The following is a 12,951-nucleotide window of genomic DNA, read 5'->3' as shown; positions in this document are numbered from 1 at the left end:
GCCACCCTTGATTTCATTAATGAGTTCATTGAGAACCAGAAGAAAAACTTCATTGATAGTTGAAAAAATGTCTAGAACGTCTCATTCTCTTGGAAGGAAGAATAACTCAACTTCAATGCTAGTTGTATACGTGTATACCATACAAGTATTCATGGTTCATATCTTAGTTGGTTGACTTGAGGAACTCAAAATATTTCCTTTACGACTTATGTTCTACTCACATAACGCGGAACATAATTACAAAAATATGGGGGAGGATTCAGTGCACCGATGTACACTTGCACCGACATAAATAAATGGTTAGATTATATTAAATACACTCTTAGGTTATTAATAAAAATATTAATTATAAATATCAAGGGTTTAGATTATCTTATAAGTGTTGAGTCATTTGCACCGTCGATGCATAAAATAATTTCCATTTTAGAATTTCTTGTTGGAGTCTATACAATATTTGAGAACTTAAACAATTGGAAAAGGAGCTTTGATTTACAATTATTGGTGAAAAATATGGACTTACTACGAGTTCTGTTCTATGTATGGGGGACTTCACATACACAACCATCCAAAAAAGATCTTCACAAAACAAAAAAAAACCATCCAATAAAGTTCCAGATAGGCCTTAACGGTTGAGGCGCGCCAAAACCCGCTCACTCTCTCTGCAACTATGGCATTCCCTTTATCCTGCGCCACCATCTCTCACAACCTCTCCTTCAATGCCTCCACTCGCAGGCTTAGTTTCAGACCAGCCCATTTCATATTCTGCTTCAACAGGATCGACCCACAAAAATTGGGCCGCTCCAGAGTCCATTGCATCTCCAACAAGAATCTATCAGAGGTTGGTTTTGATCCCAGTCATACACCTCTTCTCTTGCAGTTATGGGATTTAGCTACCTCAGTACTAGTTTCAGTCCCAAATTTTACAAATTAGGATTCTTTCACGCGGATTCGATTGTTGTTTTTGTCATTATGGAATTGTTGATGGGGTTCGTCCGGTACATTGATATATCGATACTTGAAGTAGACAAGTTTGATACACAGGAGTAAATTGGCTCCATGCATTGATCGACTTGCTTAGCTTGATCCCGTGTTAGTCTACTGTTTAAGAAGCTGGTTTACTAAATACTAATGTAGAACAGAATGTAGTAAGCCATATGGTACTAAAGCATCTTGGCTTCTTTTTAATGGGATAATATGTTCAGCAGCTTTCACATTTTATTGGTTTTCCGTCCATTTGTTTCAATTACTTCTTGCCAGAAATTAGTGTTATTCTTCCGACATGATTTTCAGTGTCTTAAGAGATTATTTTGTTCGTGTAATGCATGAACAGATGATTTTGTTGTTCTTTGCGATGTTTTTCTTCTTTTGAAATGGGTTTTCAGTCATGCAGGAACTCAAAGACCAACGCAGTACTCTTTCCAATTCCTACATGTCAACTAATGGATATAAAAAGAAACTTGAGAGTTTAATTGCTGTGATCCTTGTGGTTGTCCAAATATCCTCTCCGCTTCCTTTGGTTGGTTGGGAGTTTTGGCCTATATCACCTGCGAACGCGGTTCTTTATTCTCCAGACACTAAGGTTCCCAGAACAGGAGAGTTAGCTTTAAGGAGGGCTATACCTGCAAACACAAACATGAAGGCCATGCAGGTTGTTATTGATTATTGATTTTAATAATGCTCCCTATTGTTCAAAGTTAATCAGTTTGGGACGCACTTGCTTTGATTCGATTTCTAGGATTCTCTGGAGGAGATACTTTACTTGCTGAGAATCCCACAGAGAAAGCCTTATGGAACCATGGAGGGGAATGTGAAAAAAGCTCTAAAGGTATACTTTGCTTCTGTTCCAGGACTGCTACCTGGCAGCAAATTATGTATCATATGATCTGCCTACTTTTTTATACTGACTGTAATTGTGGAGATAATAACATGTAGAAACGACATGCTCTTCTGAGCACTTGTATTCTTACATCCATTATACATTGCATGTATGTTGTTTTAGCCTACTTATGTTTGATTTAATATTCTTAGTTCTTTTTTCTTTTCCTTAGATAGCAACAGATGAAAAGGACTCAATTTTGGCAAGTGTACCCACAGACTTGAGGGAGAAGGCTTCCACCTTACATGCATCTCTTATCGATGGAAAGGTATGCAAAGGTCCATTGGAAGAAAAAGGAAACATTCATGAGAAGGCAGTTAGCACTATGTTACTTCTTTCATGCATTGTGACACAATATTATATTTGATGAACGAATAGGTAAAAAAAAGAACATTGATATTAATGAGCACATTTTTAGGCTCAAAACATCACTTTTTCAATTCTACACTTCATTCTTTTTAGATGTTTTCTGAGGTAAAGTGACTATTGTTTTCATGATATTAGTCTTTTTTGGCTGATTGGCCAGAAGTCAAAGTTCTTGTTGGGCTAAAGGTTTTGTCTAAGAAAAAACTTGTTTATGTTGCTCCACATATAATATGTACACTATCCAAATCCTAGCTGCCCATTATTAACTATAGAGAAGAAAGGAAGCATGGGAGTAGATGTATGGTTCTGCATGTTACTTGACATAATTATGAAAGCTCGAATGGCATGAAGTTAGGCTATTCACTGCAGAGACTATAAGAATGTTATTGAATTTTTCTTAGTTTTCCAGAATGGATTGCAAGTTCTTCTTGGATATATAAAGGATAAGGATGCAGATAAAGTATCTGTGGCCCTTGCATCTTCACTGGATACCATTGCTGAGCTTGAGTTATTACAGGTAAACACAACCAATCAATAGCATTAGGTTCCAGTTTTAGACTTGTTACATAGATATATCAAAATCAACATATGGATGCTTTTTCAAAAGAATAACATGAATTGTGTTGTAGTCATAGAAATTGTAAAAAAGATTGGCAATGTATTCATTTCTCTTCTATATATATATATATATAGGGGCTAATTATACAATGACATGTCTAAAATCATAATTTGATATTCTGTGCAACAGGCTCCAGGCCTGTCATTCTTGTTACCTGAGCAATACCAGAGATACCCAAGGTCAGTCTTATCTCAGTAGGTCCTTTTGAGTGATATACTTCATCTGTTTGGGTGATGATACTACATTCATTTAACTATTGAAAGCTAAATTAGTCAGTCATTTGAAACTCCCTTATTAAATACATTTAGGTATGCAAACTTTCAAAGTTTTAGTACATATATCATTTCCAAAATTTGTAATCTAAAATTTTGCTTTTACAAGTTTCCTCTCACAGCTGATTATGGATGATTATTGAGCCAAATAAATCATTATCTTACAGCTGATTATGGATGATTTTTGAGCCAAATAAATAATGATTTTTTTTTTTAAGCAAGTTTTTGGATCCTGTTGTTTTATATTAGATCTCTAGCTAATGATGCAAAGGGACAAAACACAAATATGGTTTTTCGAAATGTTTAATGGTAACTGTAGTGGTCTGCTCCATGTTATGTACATATCAGTCTTGCATTCAGGAATTCTTCATTGAATGAGAGGATATCTTTGATCTTGAAGTTGCATTTCAATACTCCCGCCAAAGATTCTTTTGATATACACTGACTTGCCAAACCTATGTTTGAAAGACCTCCACATATGTTATGTGTGTGTTTTACATTGGCATTTTGTGTACTATAGTAGAATATCATTATTTTGTTTAAGACTTGTAGGCTTACAGGGAGAGGAACTGTTGAATTAATCATTGAGAAAGGTTACGGTTCAACATTTTCTCCAGAAGCTGGTGGCGAACCAAGAAAGACAGCCAGTATTCAGGTATAATAAATTTAGTAATTTACTTAAGGTTTGTGTTATGTTCCCTTTATGGTTATATGAAGTGAATACACAAGAATAGAATATCTTGAATCTTCTGTCTTGTGTTTTTCCTTGTTACTGTTGTGTTCAGTTTCTTGGTGAATGAGTAAAAACAAATTGCCGGTATATTTTTAGACCTATCTCCACTTTTCCAGACAATTTGGAGACTTATACTAGCTAGGTACAACCTTTGGCTTTTGTATTGATGCTCAAAAACCCAATCAGAAGATCTCATGTCTGAGTTTCTTCTGAAGGTAACACACATAATCGAACAGCTTTAAAACATGAAATATTATATAACTAGACTAGTCTTTGTCCCCATATAGGTGTCATGTTCATCTGTTAGATTTATTTAGCTTTACTTCGTAGAGTTATATATAGGTCAATATCTGTAACTTATATACATCCTTAACAACTTTTAAGGGTCAAGTAAATGAAAGATTTACCCTAGCAGTTTCTGGTTAAACACAATGCATAAGCTTGTAGTTTACTGGGCGATTTAGAATCACTAGATCAAGGATCGAGTTATTATACTGAATGCTTAATAACCTCTGCTTTAGGAACTTAGGGGCTAGGTTTAAATGGTAGCCTGGACTCTCACACACACACAGAGTTTGATATTTTCAAAGGTAAAATGAATGCCTGGCACCCACATTGACTGTGAAAATATTTAATGATCAAATACTGATTGGTAACCTTTGTACAGGTTGTTATAGATGGATATTCAGCACCATTAACAGCGGGTAATTTCGCAAAACTGGTAAGGTAGTTAAACACGTGAACCTCACATTGGCCTCGTGCAATTATCTACATTTTGTGAATAGATGTGCTTTTTGGTGCTTTACCCCTTTAAATTTTTCATCCGCACTGGTTCATCCATATGTTCTAAGGCCAACTAAAGTGTCTAGAAATGTTGATTTAATCTTGTAAGTTCCACATCATATCCAACATTTGGTCTTTAATGTTTATTTTATCACACTCGATTTGCAATTATTTCTCAAGCATTCAATATCACATTATTTCACCAACATGATGTTACAATTTGGGTACTTGTGGTTTTGGAATTTATATTCTATGAAAATTTTTTGTCCAATGTCTCAAACTGACAAGTTTATAACAAGGTTATTTTAACTATTAATAAGCTTCATGTTTGGTGACTTGGTGTCTTGGTCTATGTTGGAAGCAATGATAGGGACATCCATGGATACTATTTCTGAGAGGAAGTATAAAAACCTCAGTATTATCAGACAGATGTCATAGATGGTCCAAAATGTAGAGATTAAATTTGGTTAAAGTAGATAAACTCAAGCAGTTTTTGTTGAGTTCACTTCTCTTTCTTCTATGCTGTACATCATCCAATCAATGCTTAACTATGCCAATCCATTTTTCTTATCCTTGTTTAGTTAAACTAGCTGATGATAATGCCAGCCTTCGTCTGAGCTTTAGTATTTGGCTATGATAGTCCTTGCGAAATTTTATTATTTTTCAAATAATAAACAGGATGAAACATGTCTAATAATCTAAATATCTTCAGGTAAGTGATGGGGCATACAATGGGGCAAAGCTCAGCTCGACCGACCAAGCTATTCTCTCAGATAGTGGTCTTGACAAGAACAGTGGTTCTAGTGTTCCTTTAGAAATCAAGCCATCTGGGCAATTTGAGCCCTTGTATAGAACAAAATTAGATGTCCAGGTATGCTTATGCTTTATGCCATTACAATAAAGCATATGTTATTACAACTCATCAGTGGTGATCAATATGTGATATCCGTTTTCATAATTACTTTGATTCGTTGATTCATGCTTACTTTGTGGTCATTATCTTTTCTATTTTTCGTGGAAGGACGGGGAGTTGCCAGTTCTTCCGCTATCTGTTTATGGATCAGTTGCAATGGCACATAGTGAAGCCTCTGACGAGTACTCCTCACCATATCAGTTTTTCTTCTATCTTTATGATAAAAGAAATGTAAGTGCAAGCAACACTGTTTTAGTTAATCATCTAATTGGAGCTCTGAACCCTAACATTTAGAAGTTTGAATCCATCAGTTATTTCATGATTCATCCATCTCATAGTGACACTATTGTTTTCTTCTTCATCATTTCATCTAAATTATGATGTAACTTTATCCTATAGGCTGGCTTGGGAGGATTATCATTTGATGAAGGAGAATTTTCAGTTTTTGGGTATTGTATCTTGACTCCTAAATTTCTTGTGGGTAAATAACTTGGGTATTTCGATAAAGAAATTCCCGGTTTTCCTTTTAACTCATTATATACAATTTTTAATATGCAGATACACAACAGTTGGGAAAGATATTCTTTCACAGATAAAAACTGGAGATGTGATTCGATCTGCAAAGTTGGTCGAAGGTCAAGATCGTCTAGTGCTGCCAAATGAGAAGTGATTTGTTCTCTTGCCACACCAGGACTTCTTTCATTCTTTACATCTGTTGTGTTTTAGTCTTTTAGAAGGTAGCAGCAGCAGCCTGATTTTCTTGGTGCAGGTTGTGTACGGTTGTACCTGAACTTCTCCTCCCATTCCTCTTGTATCGACAATATAAATATTGACTAAAAGAAGTGTTATAAGATTACAATCAACTATACTGGATCATTATTCCAATTTCCAGCTTATCTTTCTTTTCCCCTTTATATTGATTTTCCTTTTTTATCCATTCAGTTTGCATTTTTTATCAGGATTCTAGAATTCACTACTACTATGAGTTAGATACTTAGATGTTAACGAGTCAACCATACGATGCTGGTCATCAACAAGTCTTGATAATGTTGACTTTGAGCTAATGATGTGGCTTTGTTCACTATGTGCCATGCTGGCAATTACAGCTTGTAATAAATAAATGTGCTAGGGTTTTCTTTTTTGTTTTTCAATTGCTATAAATAGTCTAAAGTGTGTTGTAATTACCAATATACGAAAGGTCGGTTTTAGGGTTGACAAAAATCCTCAACGGGGCGGAGCTCTATTGGATATCCACCCCTAATAGGGGGAGAATTCGGGGACAAATGGGGAATGAGAATGGAGATCCCCAATCCCCGCTATCTAAGATTGGGGATGGGGTGGGAATGGTATCGTGATCCCCATCTCCAAACCCGCCCCAATAATATATACATATATTTAACTTATATATATATTAATTTATTTTTTATAATATAAATCATAAATATATACATTTACTACTTTACTTTAATGACTACACTTTTACTTTAATGGTGTTTTGACTTTTGCACTCACTAAATTATGATTTATGAATTTAATCATGTTTTAAATTTATTTGTTATATATTTTGATTTTAAAAAAAGCAATATGAGAAAAAATTATTTTATTTATTAAATTCTTATTGGGGATTTGGGGCGGGTTTGGAGGCTTAGTCCCCAGTGGGGATGGGGACGGGGAATCCCCTATATATTTTTATTGAGGGATGGGGGTAGAGAATGACCCCGAGAATGGGGATGGTATTGTGATCCTCATCCTCAACCCGCTCCATTGCCATTCCTAGTCGGTTTACTATTCACACCTATTCATTGGGTGTGGAAAAGGCGGTTTTGCCCTTGCCTTTGCTTTACACAATTTCACGCTACCAATGCCTTCGTTTTTTTTACCTCCACTGACCTTTCCAGAAGGACTGCTACTGACCTACATCTACAGACAGAGAGGAACGATCCAAAGAGGGATAGAGAGCAATCCAGAGAGATATCAAAAACGATCCACAGAGAGAAGGGTTTTGAATTTTGATCAAGAATTTTGATATTCTAGGAAAAGACATTCAGTTTCTCTTGGAGTGAGTCAACAAATGCAACTAGGCTATACCATATCTCTTGCTTTAGAATGGATCTGCTGGTAGTTTTATTCTGCAGGAGAACAGAAAAATAAGAAAAGCAGGTGATTAAATGCTCTTGAAGGGTTTTCTTTTTGGTCTAAATGATGAGGGAATAATACCTATTTATGAGCCATGGTTGGGTTTTTTAAGTCTAAATTTTGGAACATTATGTCAAAGCTGTGGGTTTGCACCAACCCAACATTAATTTATGCAGTTAATACTGAAAGCAAAATCTGGCTCTCAATTTACTTATGCTCACTTTGACCAACTCGATCTCATCGTTATGAACATGCTGTATCTTCAAGTGTATTAGTTGCCAATACTATATGCAGTAGTATGTAGGTTAGGATATGTGTGGCCCGAATTGTTATGATCGTGTGTTATGTTAGTATTCTCTTATCAGATTGTGGATCTAGACCACAATTAGGTCAATTCTGACCTTCATGTGTGGTTTAATTAGTTCACTGCTTAATTAGAGCTTTGACAAGAAAATGCATAGATCTATTTTGAACTACAATGCCCACCGACATTATTATTCTTTGTTAGCTCTAATGACACCATTTTTTTTCTTCCAGATTTTCATACGTATATTTGGTCAATTTGGATTTGTATTTGAGTTTGATTTGATTTGATTTTTTTTGTTCGAATTTATCGAATTGCATTTTCAAGTTTGAATTTTGATCACCTACTCAAATGCCCCATGGTTTGTTGTGAATTGATGAATTTGGTATTTCAGATGTGTGTATTTGTGATGTTCGAATTTCTAGGGTGCTTAGACTTCTTTGTGATCCATTTTGATCACCTACTTGAAAAATATCTCTTATGCTTTCTTCATTACCTCATTAAGGTGCTGGACTCCCTTACAGATGTATACAACAATGTAACGTTCACAACCGACCTAACTAATGATCTAAAAGTCTTTAGGTTACTTTCTAAACTTAGTCTATCATAAGCTACTGTAGATAAATAAAATTTTGTTCGTCTGCCTTCATTGAATTTAGTTGCAATGACTGGGGAGGAAAGGAAATGTCTATGGTAAAAATGAGTTTTAAGTATAGGCTCCAAGTATTCCAGAAAACCCAATTAGTCATGATGAGATAATAATCATAAGATGCATACCTGTATGCCCATTATCTAGGCACATAATAAATTCGTAATTACTGAAAGCTACTATTTGATTTGAAAGCTTGGTTCTTCTGGGTAATTTATATTTGACTGATCGCAGATGGAGGTTCTGGGTAGTTGGTTGGGCTGATTGAGGAAAAAGGTCAAAATGCAGACACCAAAAATCCACCGGTGAAGGTAGTCTGATCAAGTATGTTTCCTTCTAGAAGAGGAATTTGAACTGGAATCCTCCACATTGTTTGTTAAAATCTCCACTATTATTATCTTTTAGCAATAGAGAGAAACTTGCATATGCTGGTGCATTCTAGCTCTACAAATTAATTTGTTACTCAGCCAAAAGTCCATTATGCATGTGCTTATCCTTTAAAGATGATTAGAACAATCTTATCCACTTCCTTCGCTATGGAGTTCTTACTGGGATTAGTGCTTATATACTTTGGGTATTTTTTTTATATGGGTCCAAGGCAGAAATGAAATAAATCTAAGAGCTGCAGAAATTGGAGAAAACAATGTTCTAGCTATTACTATAATTTTACATTGTAGGCTCAATTGTTTAATGTTTGATTCAGGATAATTCGCCAAATGTGCATTGTGAAATTCGATGATCAAGTAGCTTCCACTGCAGGGATTGAACTACAATCTGGATCAAATTTGAGTGGTGGGAGTTCAGGTTGGGAATGATACACATGCAGAACCTGAGAAACAGAATAAAATCTGGATCAAATTTTTTTATTACAGAACCTCTTTTTTTTGCATCAGATGTACTGTTATTTCTTCATTCTTAGATCAAAAGATTATATTTAGAATACATACTTATTCTTTTTCATGTTTGATGAAGCTCATCTTTGTATTCCATGTTCAGTGGGTAATCTGACTGTTAAAAAAGAAAATTTCCAATATGATCAGAATTACTTTACATTTAATAAAATTTCATAGTTGTTTTGATCTTTTTTTAAGTACATTTCTATATAAGTACATTAGGTTCCCTCCTTCCTGCAATACTTGATGTTGTGATAGAATGCCTTGGTAGAATGTTCTGAAAACTACAATAATTTAAACTCAATAATTTTAGGGATAGGAAACTGTCTCTTAAATTGTTAGCAACAACAAATCCCGCGGCAAAGCGCGGGTACCATTGCTAGTAATTAATGAGACTCTCATTATTGCTTGGTATCGGTTCTTTCTCTCTCTGTAAGGTCTTCTTCTTCTTCCAGCTTACTTACATTTCAAGCTTTTTGATCTATGGCGGCCATATATGTTATCATTAGATAGCAACCATTTGCCATTGTACGTTAAATTTTTTTTTTTTTGGGTCAAAGGGTAGCATCAATTAACAAGGCACATGGCCAAACAACAGTACAAGGGACACAGCCCAATACACATGAACTCCGCAAAGCATGATTTACATAGTCAATTGCCAAAACAAGCAAGACTAGAGAAATCAAAAGAAAAGAAAGAACAGCCGAACACAGAAAGCAAAAAAAGAAAAGAAACTTCGAATTTACATTACGGGCAATAGATAGAGATAGTCACGTACTAGTTGCCAAGACTTGATTAGCGGGCGTACGTAATGTTCTAAGTCTCTTTAGAAGTTGAACACAGAAATTTGGACTTGTGCTAATTTTCCACATAAAAGACTTCACTTGTTTTAGCTGTATATTTAGAAGTATACAGAAATTTGTGCCACTTTTCTACAGAAATTTGTGCCAATTTTCCACAGAAGAAACGAAAACATCAAATTGAATATATATTCTTGCCAATTATACACGTTAGATTTCTCCTATATAAACGCAATACTGTAATACTTGCTTCTTCACAGCTTGTTTGCCAATCACTTCATAAAACAAGCCATTGTCACAAAGGTACCCGGCCTCCGGTACTAGAATTGTGAACAATATATGGCTTTTCAACGCATTAACCTTGTGTTTATTGCCATATTCATTACCTTGGGGACTTTGGCTTCTCATGCCACATCTCGTTCATTGTATGAAGCTTCCCTTGCTGAAAAACACGAGCAATGGATGGCAAAGCACGGCCGCGTTTACCCAAATGCGGCAGAGAAGGAAAGGCGTTTGGGCATCTTCAGGAAGAATGTCGAATACGTGGAGAAGTTCAACAATGAAGCAAATAAGACTTACAAGTTGAACATCAACAAGTTTTCTGATATGACCAACGAAGAATTCCGGAGATATCATACCGGATTCAAAATGCCCCCCGGCTTAAATTCAACGTCATCCAATTTTAGCTACCAAAGCTTGGCTGCTACTGATATTCCAACTAGCGTGGACTGGAGGAAACAACAAGCTGTCACCCCCATAAAGAATCAAAAATCATGCGGTAGGTGAATCACATGCACCATGCATACGTCAAACCTACTTGATCGATCGAATATTATCCTTGTTACTAACTTTTGTATACATATACATGTAGGTGCTTGCTGGGCATTTACAGTAGCAGCAGCTGTGGAAGGGCTAACCAAAATAAAAACCGGCCAATTGATCTCACTCTCTGAGCAGCAACTTGTGGACTGCGATCATCAGAACAAGGGGTGCGGCGGTGGTAACTTAGAATCCGCCTATTCCTACGTAGTACAAAACGGAGGACTCGCTCGTGAAGAAACTTACCCGTACCAGGCAACAGAAATGGGAACATGCGATACTAACAAGGAAAGTGAGCATGCGGCACAGATCACTGGCTTTGAAAGCGTCCCTTCCAGCAGTGAAAACGATCTACAGAAGGCTGTGGCCATGCAACCAGTATCGATTGGCATTACTGCTGATGGACAAGATTTTCAGATGTACGGCAGTGGGGTGTATAAATCCGGCAATTGTGGGACGGAGCCCAACCACGCCGTCACGGCCATTGGCTACGGGACGACCGAAGATGGAACCCTCTATTGGTTAATAAAGAACTCCTGGGGGGAGGGTTGGGGTGAAAGTGGGTATATGAGGATTCTTAGAAACAGTGATGCCCCAGAGGGTATGTGCAACCTTGCTGTCAATCCCGTCTATCCGACTGCATAACTCTACGTATAATCAAACCAATAACATCAGGCCCCGGCCTTTTCCATATATATGAATTAAGTATCCACTTCCAAATTCTACTATGTATGCACTTCCAAATTCTACTGTATGTTCGGCCGTGAAAACGGCTGTATTGTATTTTGTACCAGCATGTATTTGCTTAAATAAGTTGGGTAGCTCTTGTTTCAATATAAGAGGATCCCATTGGAGGAAGATCGATCATTGTCAACTCATTTGTGATAATTACCATTGCACTATAGGTATTATTTAACCAACTAAGTGCTCATAGTTACTTTGCAATCAAATGTGAGAGACTTTTTATTTTTTTTGAAGAGAAAAATGAGAAGAAATTTTATGTACACCCCCGTAATTACTTAATGCATACTCCCTATTTCTCATTTTTCATTAAACTTTCATGTAGGCATCTCCTATTTAAATAAACTAGTCTTTATTGACACATGCGATACATGTGTTAAACATTTTTTGTTTTTGTTTTTATTTTTATTTTTACTTTTTGGAGGAAAAAAAAAGTACGAGGTTGCATCTGTAAGATGTGGGCAGTTATATCTGTCGATAGTAAAATGTGTGGGATGAGAAGTTATCCTTTCCTTCTTTTGAATTTTTTTTACATTTATATTTTGTTATTTACCACAATATCCCTCATATATTAAAGACTCTATTTTAAAAACCATAGTTTAAGGATATTAACGTTATTTCACACTCACTTTGGCTGACAAAGTGTCTTAATAATAACTAGCATTTCTCCACACATGCAAGTTATTTATTTTTTAAATAAAAAAGAAATAGTTGGTTATTGCAGAGAAAAGAAAATGGGTGAGAGAAAAGTGGGTTGTGAGTGTATATTTTTTACAATAAAAATACATTTTGTATAAATGTCTTAATTATCTTTGTGATTTAATTAATTCTCAAAGTTTATTAATCTTCTAGGGTCAATTCTGTCAAAATTTTAGATTTTGGCTAACAAAGCCTCTTCTCTTAATAATAGTATAGATACATAAATAAATAATTAAATAATTAAAAAAAGAAAAGAAAAAAGACATAATTGTCAAAATACACCATAAACTTGGTAATTAATAATTGTCAATTTACACCCTAAACATGTATTGCAAAAATTAATCCCCT

General features: G+C 35.6%; 2 protein-coding genes across 3 annotated transcripts; both read left to right on the top strand.

Annotated features, from left to right (window-relative positions):
* The first annotated feature begins 601 nt into the window (after nt 1–601).
* Nucleotides 602–6,458, top strand: LOC112164035 (peptidyl-prolyl cis-trans isomerase CYP37, chloroplastic). 2 transcript variants are annotated; one of them, XM_024300279.2, is made up of 12 exons: nt 602–838; nt 1,391–1,648; nt 1,736–1,825; nt 2,049–2,144; nt 2,652–2,759; nt 2,991–3,040; nt 3,686–3,788; nt 4,534–4,587; nt 5,362–5,520; nt 5,671–5,793; nt 5,962–6,011; nt 6,121–6,458. In XM_024300279.2, the coding sequence occupies exons 1-12, from the start codon at nt 668–670 to the stop codon at nt 6,230–6,232; spliced, it is 1,374 nt and encodes a 457-aa protein (XP_024156047.1). In that variant the 5' UTR covers nt 602–667; the 3' UTR covers nt 6,233–6,458. The 2 variants fall into 2 exon arrangements, with proteins under 2 accessions (XP_024156047.1, XP_024156048.1); XM_024300280.2 differs by having other exon boundaries at nt 700–838; nt 1,383–1,648.
* Nucleotides 6,459–10,619: 4,161 nt separating this feature from the next.
* On the top strand, nt 10,620–12,043 carry LOC112164038 (zingipain-1). Its single transcript, XM_024300282.2, has 2 exons — nt 10,620–11,122; nt 11,216–12,043. Exons 1-2 carry the CDS (start codon nt 10,684–10,686, stop codon nt 11,806–11,808), a joined length of 1,032 nt encoding a protein of 343 aa, XP_024156050.1. The 5' UTR covers nt 10,620–10,683; the 3' UTR covers nt 11,809–12,043.
* Nucleotides 12,044–12,951: the final 908 nt, after the last annotated feature.

This window comes from Rosa chinensis, chromosome 5 (assembly GCF_002994745.2).
Source record: "Rosa chinensis cultivar Old Blush chromosome 5, RchiOBHm-V2, whole genome shotgun sequence".
Classification (NCBI taxonomy): domain Eukaryota; kingdom Viridiplantae; phylum Streptophyta; class Magnoliopsida; order Rosales; family Rosaceae; genus Rosa; species Rosa chinensis.
Note: the sequence above shows the minus strand (reverse complement) of the source record. Positions and strands in the feature narration are given on the sequence as shown.